General features: G+C 37.7%; 1 protein-coding gene across 5 annotated transcripts in view; it reads left to right on the top strand.

Moving 5' to 3' along the window:
* Positions 1–21,253, top strand: part of RAD18 (RAD18 E3 ubiquitin protein ligase) — a 140,031-nt gene that overhangs the window by 3,834 nt on the left and 114,944 nt on the right. For 3 of the 5 annotated variants that reach the window (XM_087923713.1, XM_087923714.1, XM_087923715.1), the window contains exons 2-4: positions 360–441; positions 7,052–7,117; positions 20,321–20,387. In XM_087923713.1, the coding sequence (XP_087779839.1) occupies positions 360–441; positions 7,052–7,117; positions 20,321–20,387 (215 nt within the window). The remainder of the gene's footprint in view (positions 1–359; positions 442–7,051; positions 7,118–20,320; positions 20,388–21,253) is intronic. The other 2 variants (XM_087923716.1, XM_087923717.1) reach the window with 1 other exon arrangement.

Raw genomic sequence — 21,253 nt, 5'->3', positions numbered from 1 at the left:
TGTTATTGATATGATTTCAGGTCGCAAGTGGAATTTCTAGGGTGCTGGTATAAAGAAGTAGAATAACCATGTTGTTTTTTTCATTCTTAGCTGTGCATTTAACTCCTTGGACATGTTCTTAAATTAACTTAAATAGTTCACGTATTTAAGTTATTTAAGCAGCATAATGCTCTATCGATATTATTAAACCACACTCCCATACTCCCAGTGTTGACTGTAATCATTGGGAAATGGGTAGAAGTAGAACAAGGAATAGGAATTACATTTAGTTGTTTTTTTTTTCCCCAGAAAGTACTTTTGCAAAATGACTTTTCAGCTTACTCTGTTTTAAATACTGTAATTTTTAAAATGTATTTCAGGAAGTTGATAACTTGTTGCGTTGTGGGATATGCTTTGATTACTTCAACACTGCGATGATAATTCCACAGTGTTCACATAATTGTAAGTACAGAAATGCTTTCCTTCCTCCTGCCTTTTATAATTATGCATTTGGTGTCTCATTATTTGCTATGATGAAGACATATTTAATGCCTGGCTTTTAACTGTTGAATTTTTTTAGTATTTATTTTAAACTCTTTTTTTTTTAGCTTTCTTTATTCTATTCTTAAATTTTGATAGCCATCTTAAGTACTCATAAGAACAGAAAGGCACAATGCGTCTTGAATTATACCCACAAGCTTATAGGTAACCAGTGTTCAAGTGCCCAGATTGTCTTGGTGAACTTTTTCCTTGGAACTGAAGGATTACGAGCAATCATGTTTGATGGTATCAGCGTTCTGACATTGTGTGACACTAGCTCACCAGATGGGAGTCCTCCCCCTCCTCCAGCATTTTCATGGGAAGGTTGAATAGAATGGAAACAGCATGGAAATGGAACCAGAGTAAAACATTCCAGCCAATGGCAATTCAGAAGTTTACCATAGTTGGGGATATGTTTGGTTCCCCAACTCAGTTGTACTATTAATTCAAGGGTGGGCAATTAATTTCTGTCGGGGGCCACATGGAAAATCAGATCTGCGTTCGACGGCCGAACCAATTTTATAAAAGGCCATTATAAAGGGCCCATTATAAATACAGCAAATTATATATAAGAATATTATATATATATATATATATATATATAATAATATTCTTATATATAATTTGCTTCATTTTATAATGGGCCTTTATAATATAGATATATATATATATATATAATATAATATAATATAATATAATATAATTTTATATAATTTTATATAATATATATATATATATATATATATATATATATATATATATTATATAAGAAAAATAACACCGCGGCTGCTCCTGCTACTACTTTCCACACTTTCCAAACACGAGTCCCAGGAGAGAACAAACAGCAAACGGCGCTCAGGGGCATCCAAGCCCATCTAAAGCTAAGCTGCTGCTGGTGGAGCCTTGCCCTGCCTTGGTGCCCTGTTTCCCGGCTCAGCGGTCCTGCTCGGGTGGCACTTTAAAAGCCCTCCTCCTCGCATACGCGCCCGACGAGCCGCTCACCACGACGGCGGCTCCCAGCACCTGAGCAACTTCCCTGCAACTTGCGGCATCCTTTTTCCTCTCTGGCGCTTGCACCTGGCCCCGAGCCGCACGGCAGAGGGGAAGCCCGGGTCGCCTCCTCCAAGTAGCACGCCTGCCCGCCGGGCGGAACCCTTCCCGTTCCTCAGCGGGAAGACGCTTCCACCTGCAAACTTTGCCTGTGCAAAGTTTAAGCCTGAAGCCCGGAAACCCGAGCAACTTCCCAGCAACTTTCGTCTTCCTTTTAACTCGCGGGCGCTCCGCCTGGACCTGAGCCACGCGGCAGAGAGGAAGCCCAGAGCGCTGCCGGATCGCCGCCTCCAAGCAGCACGCCCGGCCGCCAGGCTTCCCCTCTGCCGCGCAGTTCAGCCAGGCCAGCGCGAGTGCCCGCGAGGAAAAAGGAAGCTGCAAGTTGCTGGGAAGTTGCTCTGGCTCGGGCTTCCAGGCTTAAACTTTGCACAGGCAAAGTTTGCAGGCGGGAGCCTCTTCCTGCCGAGGAGTGGTCATGGTGAGCGGCTCATCGGGCACGTACGCGAGGAGGAGGGCTTTTAAAGTGCAGCCTGAGCAGGACCGCCGAGCCGGGAAACGGGGCACCAAGGCAGGGCAAGGCTCCACCAGCAGTGGCCTAGTTTAGGTGGCTCCAAGCAGCCCGCTCCAAGTAGCCCACCCGCCTGCCGGGACCCTTCCCGCTCCTTGGCGGGAAGACGCTTCCACCTGCAAACTTTGCCTTTGCAAAGTTTAAGCCTGGAAGCCCCGGAAAAAAAGGGGGATCAGCGGGGACTCACCTTCGGAGAGGTCGCACTCGAAGGTGATTTCGAACTCCCAGCCGAGGCCTTTGCAAAGTTCTTCTTTCCTACCCCGAGAGCGCTCCACACTGTTTTTCAGCTTTGGGGGCCACGCGGCGCAGGGCAATACGCCACGCCCAGTGATTTTTTTTCAGGGGCGGGCTGGATTGGATAGACAACGGGCTGGATGTGGCCCGCGGGCCGTAGTTTGCCCACCCCTGTATTAATTCCTCAGAAAGTTCATATTGTAAAGCATGTTGTAAATGTGAGTTAGAGCGTGAAGTGGATCATATCAAAGAAAAGTCAGTCAATATTTGTGGATATAAATGCTAGGCTTTATGACTGGCTAAGGAGACTGGGAAAAAAAATCTAGTTTTACACTCTTCTTTTATAAGCATTATAAGCTCTACATTTTCTAAAGTCAAGTCAATGATCTGGCTGGCATCTTCCTTTCTCTCTTTCCATGTAGGGATCTATTCTATGTTGAATAATTCTAAAGATTATTTTGCTAACATATGAAATAAAGGATGTTTTGTTGTAGCTTGCACAATCAGTTAGGTTTCCTTTCTTTGGGATAGATATGTAGATTGACCTCTTTTACTGGCTACTGAATTGTTTTCCACATTTGCTGCTGCAGCTCAGTTAAAACCTTTACTTATTCTTACTTATTATTTATTATTACTTATTACTTATTATTATTTACTTATTACTTATTCTTCTGTTCCTTGCCATACTTCCATTGATACTCTATCAATTATATGGGCTTCAATTTGGTAATGACTAGTTCTAGTTGATCTAAATTCATCTTCTAGCACTAGGTTCTTGATATTGACACCCTTTACTATATAAAATTTCAGTATGTGCTTTCTTTGATCATTGAATCAGTTGCTATCTGTCAATTGCTTTAAATTAATAACTGTCCATCTCCTTTAGCGTAGCAATTGAAGGCTGAAACTTCCCTCTGAGTTCTGAAATCTTTTGGAATAGTTTCCTTGTTTTTCCATGTCTGTTTTCCTCGTTGATGTCTGTATGGATGTTGTGTAACATCTTGTCTCTTCTAACAGCTTCTGAAATTCTTTCCTGAGATGCTATTTGCAACTTCACATTTTCTTTTCCTGCACGGCAATATCAGCTACTAGATGTCCCAAATGCTTTAATCTAGCCATGTTGTAAACACCATTAGTACTGAGGGATTCACAGCTCTTTCTATGTAGCATATTGAGAACTGTCTGGCCTAAGGGATCCATTATCCAGCACTATATCATCAGTCATTTTATATTTTCTATCCATTTGGTTTTCTTGGTGAGACTACTACTGCCTTCTGTGTAGTATGAATGGATACCTTTGCCATTGCCAGTGATTATCTGCCTCCAGCATCGTCCTGTATTGCTTGTCCCCAATAGAGGTGCCTGGTTGCTTTAGTTTGGTTGCATACTGGGTATGCAAGTAGTTCTTGACTTATAACCATAATGGAACCTACCCATTATGGTTGTAAATCCTGACAGTTGTAAAGTGGTTCATCATGAGATTGGACCCAGTTTTATAATCTCTTTTGTAGTAATCATTAAGTGAACATCAGCCTTGTAAAGAAAATGCAGTGGTTGTTAAGCAAACTCATTGTTTTTAAGCCAAACACCATAAATGCGGGTCAGGTGTCGAGTGCCCAAAATGTGGTCACATGACCGCAAAAGGTATAATTGTTGGAACTTCAAAACCAGGTCTTCACTATCTTTTAGGGAAGGGGTCTTTTGTAACTTCAGTGGTCGCCAAGTGATCTGTCGTAAGTGGAGGGTTATCGGTACACGTAGCGTAAGTTCTCAACATTATTTGCTCATCCTTCTTGGAAATCATGATGTGGAAACATAGTAGGAGTTTCAGGAGAACAATGGAGATTGTGTTTAAATTTCTAGTCTGCTTGAAGAAGAGCAGGCAGACCTGGGGGAGGGGGGGAGGAGTTAAATGGATCATCACAAATCATTTAGATTTGTGCATTCTCACAAGCGCTCTTAAGTCCAACCTTTCCTGAGTTTCATTGAGCCTTATCTGGCGCTAATTTAGGATTGAACTTTAGTTGACCAGGTTCTTATGAATAGGCGTGAATAAATCTTCTATGCTGCAACCTTCTGTGATCTCTTGATTCTTTGTGCCTGATGGTATTTCAGTATAACATAACTCACACAATTTGGTAACTGACTGAAAAAAATAACAGTGTAGAAGAATAACTTTAAAATATATAATAAACATTAGAGGTCACTCATTTTTTTATTTAATTATTTGATGTTTTAAAATAGAAGAATTGGTTACAAAAATAATTGACACATGTGGAATCCAAGTCCTACTGGAACATTCCTCTGGGCCTTGAATGAAAATATTGATAGAACAACTCATCTGTTGATGATGAAGAGAGTGTGAGCGGTTACTTTCTGCTCATGGAAAGACTTCTGAACAAAGCTTAAATAGAATGTTTATGCTAGTGAGGAATATAATTCAAATTCTTTGTACTATGTGTTTTGTGCATTTATAGCAATTATATCTACTTAGAGAAAAACAGTGAAATTAATGGATTTTCAAAGGCAATAGGCATACTGCCTCATTATTATGTGCTGAATTGTGACCTAAATGCTAATTACTTTTTGTAAAATAGTTTTACAAAATTATTTACCAAAATAAGGTTTTTCTTGACAAATGAAATACATGTTATGCTGATTGGTTGATAATGATAAATATTGATTATTTGTATCTTTAATACTACATTTTTAAACCCATGCCTTATTATCTGATTTTTAAAAATGGCAAATTTTAGAAACATGGACTTTCTTCATGGTATTCTATTTTGTTTTTTGTTTCATACAGAAAAATCTGCTTTGGTTTGATGTACTTTCATTAGGGATATTCAGCTCTGAAAAGATTAAGATTTTCCTCAGCCATTCTAGGTGTAATGCCCTGAAAACTCAAAAATTATATGGTTAACTTGTTGCATAAACACTAGTCCTTCAGATCTGGACTGCAAAAATCAGAACTTCTAAATCGCAGCAGAAAGTTAGAATTTTCTGTATAAAGGATGATAGTAACAGGGTGGGTTTCATTTAAATTAAGTCAATTTAAATCATGATTTAAATCATTAGTAAAAAGGCTTGATTTAAATCAACTCAATTTAAATCATAATTGTTAAATAACAACTGTCATCTCTGTCCCACAGCAGCTCCTCCTCTGACTGCTGTTTATTCACTGACAGAATATATTCTGTATATTGCAGAATATACAGCCTCATGCAACATAACTAAGCTCCATTTCATGCTGAATAAACTAAATTATTAATGTATTTTAAATAGAAAACTATCTTTAGATATATTTTTATTCCCAAATCATTTTATTAAAATTAATTTGATTATAAAAATCTGATTTTTTTTATTTTTTTTTAAAAAAGCACCAATTTTTATCCACCCTGGATAGTAGGTGAGTTGAATAGTAATAATAGCAGCAGCAGCAACAATAATGGTAGCTTGTTATGAAAGAAAAATGGAGGCACAGAAAAAATAACTGAGATTGGAATGATCTGATTACTGTTGGAGCTAGACTGTAAGCATGACAGGCACAAAATTGCAGAATTGGAAAAATCATACGCAAAAGTGGTTGCAGAGGATAATAGATGCAGTCTGGTTTTTGAGAAGCTCAGTGACCTAAGTTGCCAAGAATGGTGAATTTGTGTTTGTTGCTGACCTGATTTGAATAGCCACTGGGAGGATTGAGTTTTATACTGGAAAAGGATTAAGTTGTATGTTAGAGGAGGTGAAGGGTGAAGGGTGGGCTGGATGCCATCTCCAGTGGCCATAGACAGAAATGAAAGCAACTGGGGTACCCTGAAGCAGGCAGAAAAATACTGGGAAACAAATGGGCCAGGAATGAATGAATGAATGGTGTGGGTGAGAAAGTAATTAAATGGAACTGGAGGACAAGAGAAGGGAAGAAACCCAGAATATTAAAAAGATACTGAGAACAGTCACGAGCAGTGGGAGATATTTGAGATGGTTAGGTTGTGATGATTTACAATGCTGTGTTTTGCCTGTAACAATATTTTGTATGTCTGAAGTCTCTAGTTTTATACATTAATATAAAATAAATACCAGGACCCCTGGTGGCCCAGGAGTTAAAACACAGTATTACAGGCAAACTCTGGCCTTAGTCTGGAGTTCAATCCTGACCAGCTCAAGGTTGACTTAGCCTTCCACCCTTTGAAAATCAATAAAATGAGGACTCATATTATTGGGGACAATATGCTGACATTTGTAAACCTCTCAGACAGTGCTGTAAAACATTATGGAGCAGTATATAAGTCTAAATGCTATTGCTGTTAATGATTTATGATTAAGATTGCTTTTATAATTATTATGCTAATGCTGAATTTATATCACTTCTATGAGTTGTGTAAAGACATAGCAATTGAAGCAGCAAAGAAATATCTGAAATAAATAAGGTATTAATTTCATTTGCTAGTCTGCCTTACGTAATTTCCTCCACTGTACTTTGTGAGTATAATTATTGTGAGGAATATTTATTCACTCATTTGGATGCAGAGAAAAGATTTTAAAAAGTTGTGCTAATAAAATGAAAGACATTTTGAAAGGTGTCAGTCACATTTTGCCTATAGAAAAGCAAATCTCATAATTTGTACTTTTGTTAGATTACTCTGTTTTGCTTATGTTTGTGTGTATTTTTTTCCCCTACAGATTGTTCTCTCTGTATTCGCAAGTCGCTGTCCTATAAACCTCAGTGCCCTATATGCTGTATGGTAGGTGTGCCTTTATCATGTTAAAAATGTTTTTAATTCTACATCTTACTGTCATCTGTGCTGGATTAGGCTTTTGAGCATACAGGAGGACGTATGTATAGGTAACTTTATAGAAGGTATGCTGTAAATAAGGCAAGGTAAGAGACAACCTGGTTCCTGGAAAAGAAAAGGTGTAAAAAAGGACCTCAAAATACTTCTCCTTGAGTCTGTTTTGTAAAAGAAGGTGCAAAGGAAAACCACAAGTCTTTCAAGATTCTGTTATGCATCACCATAATACCAATAAAGGAGAATATTTTTAGCTCAGGGTTGAAATGAAGGGCCTTGGTGCTCTTTGAGCCTAGTTGCTTTCTTGCAGATGTTTCATTACCCAAACTAGGTAATATCATCAGTGCTAGTTGGTAATGAAACATCTGCAAGAAAACAACTAGGCTCAACTCAGGGAGCACTAAGGGACCCCTCTTACCATGGTAAAGTATCATTGCTATACTACTTGTAGTGTTTCCTGACTGGCTTACTTCGTAGGGTTGATGTATAACTATGGCTCAGACATTACCAGATGTGATACCTTTTTTGTGAGTTGAACCATAGGTTTCAGTGGGGATTGCTGTAGCAGCATCTCTGAGTTTACTTCTGAACTTTGGTTGGCAGGATGATGGTTCTGGGGGGACTTCAGTCTCCCTTCTCTGGATCTGCGATCTGAGGTAGTATGGGAATTACATGGCCACCATTCACTGTTAGAAAGGCTTAGTTGAGATGTTTATGAATGCTGATGCTATGAGTTTGATATTATAAATTACTTTGGAAAGACGGCAGTTTTGACTAGAAAGTCCTTAAATAAATTTATTTTAATCCTTAGCAGCCTTTTTAGCTATACTAATGTTCTAATGTAATGTTTTTCAACCTCGGCCAAGATATGTAGACTTCAATGTCCAGAATTCTCCAGCCAGCATGTGGCTGGGGGATTCTGAGTGTTGAAGTTCATGTATCTTACACTGCCTGCGGTCCAAAAACATGGTTGTAATGTACTATTTCATATGTCTAGTATTGTGTGTATAGGTAGTTCTCGCATAATCACCCTAAGTAGACCCCATCATTAAGTAAACTGGTCAATAAACAGAAAATCACATGACTGTGACTGTACTGTCCAGCTGGGAAAGAGATAAGACTAGTCAGTTGTGTGTTTTTGACTTTCGTTTGCCTCCTAACCATTCCCTCATTCTTTGGAATGCTGTGCTTAAACCTTTCCTGCTGCTGATGGTTCTCAGTGTGTAGAAGGCCAAACAGCACAACTCTTTTGAAGCTTCTTTCCAGTTTTTCTTCTCTGTGAAGGAGAAAAGAAAGATAAAAAACCACGGCACCGGACAACTTTTTTTTGGCTGTACAGGTAGTCCTTGACCTACAACCATTCATTTAGTGACCGTTCATTGTTACAACGGCACTGAAAAAAGTGACATGATTGTTTTTTCATATTTGTGACCATTACAGCATCCCTGTGGTCATGTGATCAAAATTCAGGTGCTTGGCAATTGGCATCGATTTATGACAGTTGCATTCTCCTGGGGTCATGTGATCTCTATTGGAACTTTCCCAGCTGGCTTTCAACAAGCAATATCAATGGGAGAAGCCAGGTTCACTTAATGACTGCATGATTCACTTAACAACTGCAGTGATTCATTCAACAACTATGGTGAAAAATGGGGCAAAATGGTTGAAATATTATAAGGTAAATTAATCTAATTTAATCTAACAGCAATTTCCATTTCACTGAAAGTGAAGGAACTGTTTATTGATATGTGCACTGCGCTGATATGTAGTATTTATACTCTGTTCTCTAGTAGTCTTGAGGATTTACAGGTAATCCTTGACTTACAACCAGTCTTTAGCAACTATCTGAAGTTACAATCGACCTAGAAAATGGGATGTGCAACTCAGATTTGAAGTTCTGACATTCCTCCACCCCTTTGTACCCATGATTGCATTTGGGTGCTTGATAGTTAGTCTGAATTTATGACCATTTGCAGTGTTCCTTGGTCAAATGATTGCAATTTATGTCATTTTTGGCAGATCATCATTACTTATGATTGAAATTATGGGCTCAGTTATGGTTTGTAAGTCAGACACTACCTGTATGAAGTAAGCATAGGGATATTTTGAAACAATTACATGATAAGACAACAAATGCAACCAGTAAAATAATCTGCGGCATCAAACAATTACAAATCTCTCAGTGTCATTACCATTAGCTAGGAATCTAAACCAACAGTCCCCAACCTTTCTGGCTCCATAAACCAGCAGTGGTGGTGGGTGGGAGAGATGGGATGGTTTTGTAAATGCAACCTAATCCCACACATGCACAAATGAAGTTTTGTGAGCTAGCCTGCTGCTCATGTGGCCCAATTCCCAATGGGCTGCAAACCAGTAGCAGTCTGTGGACCAGAGGTTGGAAACCCCTGATCTAAACACTTGGAGTATGTAAGTGTATGAAGAATTGATGATTCAGATATCAGGAACACAAGTTTCCATGAGGAGTTTTGGAAATTAAAAACTATATTATAGATTTGTAATAGAAGCAAGTAACAATAATAAAACTGGGAAAATTCACCTGATACTTAGTGTACTTAATATTTTTGCAGCCATAGTTTACATATATTGAAGTTTTAGAGTTAAGTATAACCCATTACTTGGATTAATAGATCAATAGATCAATAATAGATCATTCCTTGAGGGAGAATAAAACTCAAAGGATTGTGTATCAGTTGGTTAAGTGACATACTTAAAAGCAGTTTCTTTGTGTGGATCTGCTAACCCTCACCAGGATTATTACGGTAAATAAATTATGTTTTGAAACAAGTTTACTGCTTTGCCTGGGTTTGGAAAAAAAGAATTGGATTGCTAATTGCATACTGATGAAGATCAGACTGACCTGATTTACTGCTTTCATTTTAGTGCTTTCAAATGTTAAAATGACATGGAAAATGGAAGTGCTTAGGTATGAATAAATGAATAATAATATAGTCTTAATCAATACAACTTGCACAATCTCTCCAGAAGGTCAAGTCAGTTTGAAAATGGGTCCAAAAAATAATTTTCATTCAGGAGTATCTAATGTTGACACAGTATTTGTTAGATTACAGGGTATGAATATGAATAGCTGTATAATTACCAGGAAATTGTTAATTATATAGGGAATTATATAGGGAAAGGTAATGCAAACTTGTTTAATATCTAGTATCAGTGTTTCAATATTAAGACTGAGAACATTCTGCCATTATTCAGTCTCTGCGTTTACTGTATTGGCATTTCATCATGCTTTGCCAAAACCAATCACAGATAATATTTAGGCATGAAATTTTTCACAAGGGTGGATATAGAAATTTATAAAACTTAATATCATTGATTTGGTTTATAATTCAAGTTTTAAAAATATAGTTCCCATCAAATTTGTGAGCTAACAATATTTTGGAAAACACAATCATATACATTTCTTTAAATTTAATTTCAGTGAGATGTTATCAGCGCTAACTTGGTGAGACATAGGATTGTTGAGCACCACTGCATATAGTGTTTACTTTGAAATTAGCATTATAGCATAAGCTGTTTGAAATTCAGGCTGCATATCGAATAAGCTAGAAGTACTATGATAATCCTCCAATGTGGCATTACTTTGATGTGTCTGTGGACATGCAGGCTCTGAGGAAGATGAAACCTATGCCAGAGATTCAACCATATTGGGTAGGTCTCATCAGAGGAGCCAGAAGAAGAGTGCCGCTCCCAAAAACAATATGGTGAGATGTAATTTACAGAAACTTATACTGAATTGCCTGAGTCAACAAGAGACATGCTAGGTGTTCTGGACATGTGTTGTAATGACGAGGCAGTCGAGTTGTTTGATCATGAACAACTGAATCATGATGATCTTTATTGGAGTCTAGTCTTGCATTTATACACATTTTTAGTTATCCTCTATCACTGGTTAACTTTGGTTACTGCTTAACTTTTGTTACTGTTTAACACAGTAATGCATACAATTAATTATCTCTAGTTAAAGTCTAACATATGTTTACTTCCTCTCTCTAATCCTCCTTAGTGACTTTGTTTACCTGAGTTGTATTTGCTTGGAAACATTCTTTATCTGAGGTTTGCCATCCGAGATTGGAACATTCCTGCAATTACAACTCTACAGACATGTGGTGAAAAATGAACAATAGGACTCAGGATTGTTTATTGAGCAATCAGGGCCAGCAGGTGCAGGACTATTGGAAGAAAAGTTGCTTTCAAATATTTTATTGAAATTGCTATTACAAGTTCTGTCCCAGCTTCTGTCCAACTAGCAGATTGAAAATGTGAAAATACAAGTAGATTAATAGGTATCACTTCAATCGAAAGGTAACAGTGCTCCATGCACTCTTGGTGTGTAGCCATGCTGGCCACATGACCAGATAGAGGTCTTCAGACAACGCTGGCTTCCTCAGCCAAGAAATGGAGATGAGCACCATGCCCTAGTGTCGGAGACGACCAACAGGGAAACCTGTTTACCTTTACCTTTATTACAAATCAAATCCAAAGAGAAGATATTTTTTTAAAATGCACCAATTTAGGAAAGGACATCATCCAGAATCAAAAATAACAGAACAAAGTCTAGCAGGTCAAAGCCGATTTATAATATAAAATAAAATATTTGCAGAAGTAGAACTGGAAAAATTGTAAAGTATACCCAGAGCAAAGAAATCAAAGCCTTGCCAGAAGTAGCTCAGACTGTGTAGAGGCAACTGGGAGGAGAGTCAGCAGCAGAGGAAGCCAGCATAGCTATTGAATCATCTTCTTTTCCCAACCAGACATCTTTTCCTCTATCTTCTCAGAAAGAACAAAGCCCTCTAACTAAGAAAATAAGAAGGATTGAAACGAAGAATAACTGAGCATCTAGAACAGCACAAAAACAACAGAGTGCATTAAAATGTGTTGCACAGAAACAGCTGGCACAGTATTAAAATATACCAACACTGTAATATCAAATATAAGCACCAGCTTACTGTAAGAAACAAGCCAACTGCACAGCAGTTATAACTGAAGATCTTGGATGCAAAATCAACAAACAAACAAAAAAATAGGCAACAGTACACCGCATCTCAAAAATGGAAGATTAGATTGGAGAATAAGATCAACATACTGGGGACTTCCGGTTTGAGCTTCTTCAGCGACAGACTGAAACCTCGTCTCTGCGAGGCTTCGATCCGTGCTCACTGCTGGAGCGCCCCAAGCCGTCTGGTTTTGGGGCTAAGCTATCCCGTAGAAGTGGTGAAGAGGGGGGAGACTGCCTGAAGGGTTGAGGAGAGCCGCATCTCTCCTCTCCAGCTGGCCATTACTCCCTTTCCCGAAGGCGGTTGCAGCGGTGGTCAGAAATGGCCACCACAAAGAAGAGCTCGACTGGAAAAGAATGCGCAGGAGGAAGATAAGAAGAGAAAGTTTTGGTTGACCGGGTCAAACAGGAAAAGAAACAAATAAGGTACCCTGGAATTGAAACTGTTAAAAAACAATAACATTGTTCCCTAAGAAGATTTTTAAGCTGTGAAGGAGAGAGAAAAGGGAAAAGATTTGGTTTTCTCCTTTTCCTATAGTTACAGCTAAGACTTAAGCAAGAAATTGGAAAAAAATCCACTTTGACATTAATAGGCATTTAATGCTGAAAATAAAAAGTCAAAGGGATAATAAAGATTTCTGGATAATCAAAAGCTTTTGAAAACAGGAAAGGAAAGAGGAAGAATAAAAGGGCAGGATCTGGAAGGGAGGAGACTGCCTGGAATTAAAAAAGAACTTACAGCAAAATCTTAGCAAGACTTCCAAAAGATATATTCTAACTGAAGTATAGCAACAAAAACCCCAGGAAGAGAAAGTCGAAAAAGAAATAAGAAGATATAACTCGGGACTATCTGGATTACTTGATGATTTCTGGATTCTTGGTTATTGTTTTGAATGACTAAAATCAATCGGGTGGTTGTTTAAAACTTTTTTAAATGGCTCCACTTTTAGAAGAACTGAAAATGGAAACTTAAAAAGTACAAATAAGATGCACAAGAAGGGAGAGGTTCTTTTGGCTTCGTATTTCAGTTTTTAGAAATGGAGATTTAGAATTATGAGAAACAACAAGAAATGCCTGCAGAACAAGAAGATTGCAACAAAGAAGAAGCCATCTTTAACGAACAAGTAATCTTAGATGGGGGGAAAAAGGAAAGGGGAAAAAGAATGGAAAGTTTGAGATTGGGAAAAACACCCCCCCCCAAAAAAAAAATAGAGTGAAAAATAAGTATAAAATCAGAAAGCAACAGAAGAAGGAAATGCAGAAGAGAGAATTAGAACTAGAGAGACAAGGGGATAAAAAGAGGAGGGAGAAGATGAGAGGGAAGAAAGAAAGGAAAAGAAGTTATAAAGGACAGAAGCAAAATATAGAGAAACAGGGCCTATTTAGAGATAATGGGTGAAAACTTAATGGAAAAAGGGATTCTGCTAAGGTACATAAGATAGTATGGTTATATTAGAATCAGAAATAATTTTAGAAAATATGAAAAAATGTATGATTAAAATATATGATAAAATAGCTATTGTAATTCAGTGGAATGCTTGTCAATAAATAAATGTAACAAAAGGTATATTTAATGATTTATAAAACATATGTGAAGAGAAATAAGGGAAAAATTAATTATGGAGATTATATGTGTTTTTAAGGAAGTATGATATTTAATTGAAAAGAAGTGTTAAAGATGTTATGGTTTTAATGATTATTAATTATAGAACTGAACTGGAATGGAGTGAGGGTTTATAATTACATGTATTTACAATCTTTCTTTTTTGTTTGAAGAATATAGTGTGTATTATAAGAATGTGCCAAGCAGAATTCGATTGGAAGTTATGTATTATGTATTATATTGAAGGTCATAAACTTAAGGTATATATTGAAGTTTAAATAAGAGTTGAATGGATGTAATTAAAAGATATAAAGGGGTCATACTCCAATTAGTAACTACAGGAGAAAATTTGTTTAATGAGAAAAGATAATATGAAATTGAAACAGAACAGACAAAAGTATAAATATAATGATTTGAATTGAGATGAGATAATCAAAATAAAATTGAGAAAATTAAAAGAGTAAAAACTATATAGAAAATGTAAAATAGTATAAGATATGGAATAGAACACAAAAAGGAGCATGAAATTGAGTTTTGTGTCTGTATAAAGAAGTTCAACCCGGGACCATGCTATTTTCAAAACAGATGTTTTATTTGTATTTTGTGTCTGAAAACCCAAATAAAACTTTATTAAAAAAAAAGATCAACATACTAACTTCAGATGGAAGCATGCTAGAACAGATGAAAGAAAAGAAGCTGAAGAGCAAGAAGAACAAAATTACAAAATGCAAAGACATGCAAATAGAATTATTTTCGCAAGAAAAAGCAAAGATAGTACCAATAGTAACTGGTGCAATCTCAGAATATGTGGAACACCATTTCAATACCAATCACCCTGAAAAAATCACCACCAGTCAATTGCAAAATAGAGCTTTATTCGGAAAAAGCTTATATATTATTAAACAATAGCATCTGTCTATGCCAGATCTTTGGGAATGACTTGATAGGTGAATAAAAATGTGCAAATGAATCTGAACATCTGGCTGACTCTGTGACCAGCTGTAATAATAAAGAAATTGTTCAGCAGAGCCTGCTGTTAACTTATTTGTATTTATAGAGTGATATAGGGTTACATTAATGAAACTTGGGTTCTCTGACCTGCATGCAATATTTGAAATTTGATTTGAGGCCTATTCTATTTTATAGATGTTAGAAAATGGTACTGATTTGATCAGCTTCAGAGGAATTATAGGGGACCTTTTCTTCCAAATCTTCCATGGGAGTATGAAGTTTGGGAATCATTTTCCAAATTCCCATCTGTTTATGTGGCTTCCTGTCTAAATTTCAAATAATTAGCTTTAGCTCTGAATCACCTTTTCCTCAATCTGTGTATCTAGACTGTCTCTCTAGATATGTGGACTTCAGTTTCCAGATTTCTCCAAATAGCACGACTATTCCTGGAATTTGGGAATCCAGACATATAGAGGCTTCCCAGGTTAAGGAAAGTAGGTATTTTATTCATTTTTGCAGCCGGTAAATATTTAAGGTTTCTCTGCAATGATTGTTACAATGTTTTGTAAACTACATTTGTTAATAAACATTTATGTTCTCTAGAATACAGTTTCATGTTGAGGAACCATGTACCGCATATGAGATAATGATTCAGAGGAAAAGAATAGATCTATTATATGCATAGAACGAAAACTATATTCCTAAAAAGACTAAATGAAAAGAAACTCTGTTACATTCTGTTACATTCAACTATGTTGGATTAATTACTGCTTTTAAATTGGTAGGTTTTAATGCAGTACTTAAAACAGTAGTCTGTATGAAAGATGTTATGAAGGGTTTTAATAAGCCCTGGAAAGTTATGTTTTCCTTTCAAGCTCTATGTCTAAATGGATGAATTTGGCTGTACACTCTTCTGGGAAGTTGGAAGTCTCTATATTCTTCTCCTAATCTCTATTGACTTCTCCTGCTTGTTTCGAAAATTGCTTTCCGTATGTATCTGGAGCAAGCAACTTTGTTTCTGTCTTTATATTTTCAACATCATATATTGTGATGTTTTTCTAAAAAACAATAGAAGTTTGGCTCCATATAAGGCAACTAAAAGCTCAAGGAAGATGATTATCACTTACATAAAAGAATAAGTGTATGCAAAAAAACTCAATTATAAATTGTGGTAATATATCCATCATATTCTGCAAGTTCTTGTACAGCTTTGTAAGATCTGGGGGTATCACAAACGCTCCTCATGAGGGCAGTAGTGTCTTTATGATGAGAGTTTGATCCTGTTATCTGCAAAGCTCAGAGACCAGGAATTTGTGTGGGAGTTCACAGTACCTATCCGAGCCATTCCCATGAGACCTTTGGTGCCCTGCTTTCTCACGGGAACTTTATCACCTTCGCTGAGGCCTAGCTAGATAATGTTGCTGAGCTAATGTTGAAGTCATTGTTTTGATTTTGTATTTGCATTTTCTTAATAAATACTGCTACTCGAGGGCTCTCGGGGCTGGCAGTTGCTCAGGCGTCTTCCCTCGTCTCCCATCATTTTCAATTGCCAGTCCATCACAAGTGGTGACCCCGACGTGATAGTTTGGAAGGCTATACGTTTTGGCGTGATAGCTTGAAAGCTATCGTTCCCGCATCCCATACTCATCGTCGCGGACGTCGACTGGGCCCTCATCTTCTTCGCTGACGGAGATAGATTCTTTTCGTAAGTATGGGGGAGATTTCTCGAAGGCTCAGACAGGGCACATTAGGGAAATGAGAGAAATCGCTGGGAATAGTTTTAAGTTTGGAGTTCATAGTAGAGGACATGAAGTAGGAAAGAAAGAAATAGAGGACTTATTACAGTATGTTTGGAAACATATTCCGTGTTATCCAGAGGGAGGTAGTATTAAAGTAGGCGCTGGAGAAAGATAGGGAAATTTTTGCACGAGGAGCCTCGTGCCCCTTCTTCAATTTTGTTAACCTGGAGGGTGGTTATGGATGCATTAGCTACGCATGAACAACCGCCTCCTATCACCCCCGAAGAAGGTTTGCCGCCTTACAATGCGGTACGTATATTGCCACCGACAGCACCTCCAGATAAATCCAGAGGGCTGTCAGGCACTGAAAATACTTTGTCAGAAGAGAAGAGTTTGCCTTTAAGAGTTCAAGTAGATGCAGTTACTGCAGCTATTCAAGAAGCAACAAATAGAGGGGAATTATCAGGAGATGATTTGGTAGATTTTGGAGTGGAGATTCAACTTAATCCAGTAGAAATTGGTGTGGACGTTGCTTTAAATCAACAGAGAGATAGAATGCCTGAGGAGGGTTCGTTCTTTTCCCACAGTTAAATTTACAAGCCGTAGGGACTCTCTGGACGGCGAAGGTGGTGAGAAGACCTTTACTAACATCAAACAAGGAAACAATGAACCCTATGAAAATTTCATTAGCAGATTGAAAGTGGCTATTGAAAGGCAAATTGACAATCAATTTGCCCGGAATGAATTGCTTTTGAAGTTAGCAGTAGATCAGGCTAACGCAGATTGCCAAAAGGTGGGAGTCAGACTTTTAACATGGAGACTTTAGTTCTGGCTCTCCGGGCAGGAAATGCTAAAAAGAAACTTTTTAATTGCGGAAGCCTGGACATTTTAAAGCGCAATGTCGGGCTCCTGGGGGGTCAAAGTCAGCAAAATGAGAGATCAATGGGACAGGGTGTGACCTAAATCAGTAATCAGTATATCAGATGCTCCTACAGTTTTTACTGATGGAGAAATTTTTTTTGTGTTTGTGTTTGGAAAGATAAATTTGGAATTTGGCATACAAAAAGTGACATCAGAGCAGAAGTCTGCCCAACAGGCAGAACTTGCTGCTGTGGTTTTAACTTTTCAAAATTTTCAAAATCAGGATTTTAATCTAATAGTGGATTCTTTGTATGTATATAATTTGTTACCCTTTGTAGCAGGTTCTTATTTGTCTCCTGGAATATCACCTAATATTCTACGTTTGCTTTTGTTGTTGCAAGAATGTTTGGGCAGCGATGAATGTGTGTTTTATTGCCCATATCCGTAGTCATAGTAATTTACCTGGAATTTTATCACAAGGCAATGCCAAAGCTGACAGTGCTGTAACTTCAGTTCTCACTGTCCAGCCATGGGACAGCCATAGTTATTTTCATCAAAATGCTAAAGCGTTGGCACATCAATTCAAGCTTACTGCTGCAGAAGCTGCTGCCATAATTCAACAATGTCCAACTTGTTCAAAGCAAGGCACAGCTATTCCTATGGGAGTCAACCCAGGGGTTGAAACCTTCAATGATTTGGCAAATGGATGTTACTCAGTATCCATCATTTGCACCTTGGAAATATATACATGTGACTGTGGATACTTATTCAGGATTTCTAATGGCTACTCCTCAAAGAGGTGAAGCGGTTAAACATGTCATCAATCATTGCATTAAGACATTTTCAGTCGCTGTACGCCTCAAACTTTAAAAACAGACAATGGTGCGGCTTATCGGAGCACAGTCTTTGATCAGTTTTGCAAACAGTGGTCCGTGGAACATAAATTTGAATTCCATACAATTCCACAGGACAAGCTATTGTGGAGCGTTATAATGGCACGCTCAAGAACATGTTAGCTAAATTAAATAAAAAAGGAGGGAAGCTCCTGGGGCTTCCGGCAATTCAAGATCATTTAAATCTTGCTTTGTATACTTTAAATTTTTTAAATTTGTCTGGTAACCCCCTGCGCGGCCAGCAGGCATTTTTCTTCCCTTCTTCTACAGATGCAGTGAGGCCTCGAGTGTTGGTGCGATTCCTTCCGGATCCGGCATGGGTTCCGCTGAGCTGATTACGTGGGGGCGTGGTTATGCAGCAGTAGAACATCTTGGTCAAATTCGTTGGGTTCCTGGTCGATGTATCCGGCCTGATCATTCCTAGCGCCTTCGCGGTGCCAGTGAGGATGTTCCTGATTCTCAGGATGGCGTTTCCGTGGTTCCTGATTCTCTTGATGCCGGCAGTCAGGCGTGGCGCTGTGAAAGCTGGGAAAAGATGACTGCTTATCTGAGATTATCAACTTGTATGCAGCAGGTTCCTTTGGGGAATTGGACTAAATTAATCTGCAAACAGCGGCATCTTTTGATTTTTCCAGCACATTGGTCCTGGCATAAGGGTCAAGACATTCTTTACTCGGGACCTGATAAGGATATTATATCTTCAGCCTGTGCTACAACTCTGATTCTGTTTAATGTTTCTGTTTCAGACTATGGACAATATTGGTGTCAATTGGAGTTGCCTAAGTTACTTTACACAACTTCTTTTTCCATTCGTCTTATGCCTCCACGGACTCTAATACGAGGCGGAGAGCTGCTATATCTCAGAAACTAGAGACCTTGGTGATAATTTATGGAAGGAAAATTCCTACATCAAGGACGTTCGGATTGCAGCAAAGAGTTTAAATGTAACTAATTGTTAGCTTTGTATGCATGTACCCACCTTTTGGAATAGCTATGAACTATAGAGATATTCATATTTTAAATAATTTTACTGTTGCTATGTTTTATGATACTGTTGAGAATATTAAGATGTTAAATGAAGAAGTGTCTGAAATTCGCCAAGTTACTTTATGCTTTAGATATAATGTTAGGAGTTTGTGCTTTAATTCATTTACATTGTTGTGTTTTTTATATACATAATTATGAGCCTAACATTACAAGAACTGTTCATGATATGGAAGACCGCATGGCAGTGAACACGAAGCAGGAAAAGATGGCTTCAATAAGTCACTTTGGGCTTTGCTATGGGATTGGCTTCCTGACAGCTCATGGTTACATTTATTGTTTCAATTAGTTGTAATAATTGTTATTACACTTATTATGTTATGTTGCTGTATTCAATGTATTCCTAATCTATTTCAAATGTGTGCCTCAGCCTTAAGTGTACGAAACCAAGTTTGCGAGGGAACTGTGTATTTTGCCACTGAAACACCCCTATCTTTGAATAAATAAAAAAGGAGGAATGTGGTAATATATCCATCATATTCTGCAAGTTCTTGTACAGCTTTGTAAGATCTGGGGGTATCACAAACGCTCCTCATGAGGGCAGTAGTGTCTTTATGATGAGAGTTTGATCCTGTTATCTGCAAAGCTCAGAGACCAGGAATTTGTGTGGGAGTTCACAGTACCTATCCGAGCCATTCCCATGAGACCTTTGGTGCCCTGCTTTCTCACGGGAACTTTATCACCTTCGCTGAGGCCTAGCTAGATAATGTTGCTGAGCTAATGTTGAAGTCATTGTTTTGATTTTGTATTTGCATTTTCTTAATAAATACTGCTACTCGAGGGCTCTCGGGGCTGGCAGTTGCTCAGACGTCTTCCCTGCGTCTCCCATCATTTTTCAATTGCCAGTCCATCACATAAATTAAACTCTAGACGTTTTTCATTTTTTTCCAGTTTAAGCATTTTTGGAAAATATATGTAGATCTCATGTTTATGTCTTCAAATGTGGAAATTTATATACAGACAATTTAAGAGACCAGTAACAGCCAAGTGTACAAGTACCACCTTGAACATTTCTGTTGTTCTGTTGTTTTACAGGTAGCCACAGGACCTGACTTGAAAAATAACCGGATATTAGATGAGCTGGTACACAACTTTGTTTCTGCAAGGTACCAAATCATTTTGCAAATTTTAGAGTGAGACTCAGATGTGATTCAACCCAAAATCATGGACTAATACTCAGCTATATATTTATCTACTGGTAAATGTTTATGCAGTATCAGATTATATGTGAGAAATAATACATGCAGGTAATATGTGCAGCATTTTATCCATATGCAGATGTAACTTTGGACACGCAAAACACTGTCATGCAAAGCATATCAAATTGACTGGTTGCAATTCAGTGCTGATATAGATAGGAAACTATTTCTAGGATATAGGGAAGGAAAAAGTAGAATTGGAAAGTAGACTAAAATTGTAGTATGATATAGTAATACATGAAATTTTTATTAATGTACTCTGTCCTAGGTTTAGTTTTCTGCACTGAAATATTACAATTTGTAATATTAGAATAGGTGAATGAATAATTTGGCCTAGGAGATTCCATAGAGGAAAGATGTGAGATTAATTTAATTTGTAATAATGCCATTGAAGGTTAAAAATTATGATATTGTTCTTTAGCTTTCAAGATTTCAAGACTTCCTTTTCCTGAGAAAGGCTGCAGGATTTATATATCTGGCAATATTGTGATAACTATTTGCTAGTGGTATTTTGGTGAAGTATTTGTTTATATTAAAACATTGTGGCATCATTGTTAACTAGGTTAAGAAGAATTAATAGAATTATATCTAACAATATCCTGCTTTATTTAATGAAGTCTGTCCAATCTTGCATTCTGTGAATGGAAATTGAAGAGTTGGTTTGTGCTGATTTTCCATCATCTTCCTCACATTCCTTTCCACTCATCCAGTTCAGATCTATATGGTTGGAATATAGTGGCATTTGACATGATGTGGGTATAGTTTTGCAAATA

Source organism: Pseudonaja textilis, chromosome 2, assembly GCF_049901715.1.
Source record: "Pseudonaja textilis isolate UNSWEBS1 chromosome 2, rPseTex1.2, whole genome shotgun sequence".
NCBI lineage: Eukaryota > Metazoa > Chordata > Lepidosauria > Squamata > Elapidae > Pseudonaja > Pseudonaja textilis.
This window is presented reverse-complemented; position numbering and strand designations above follow the sequence as displayed.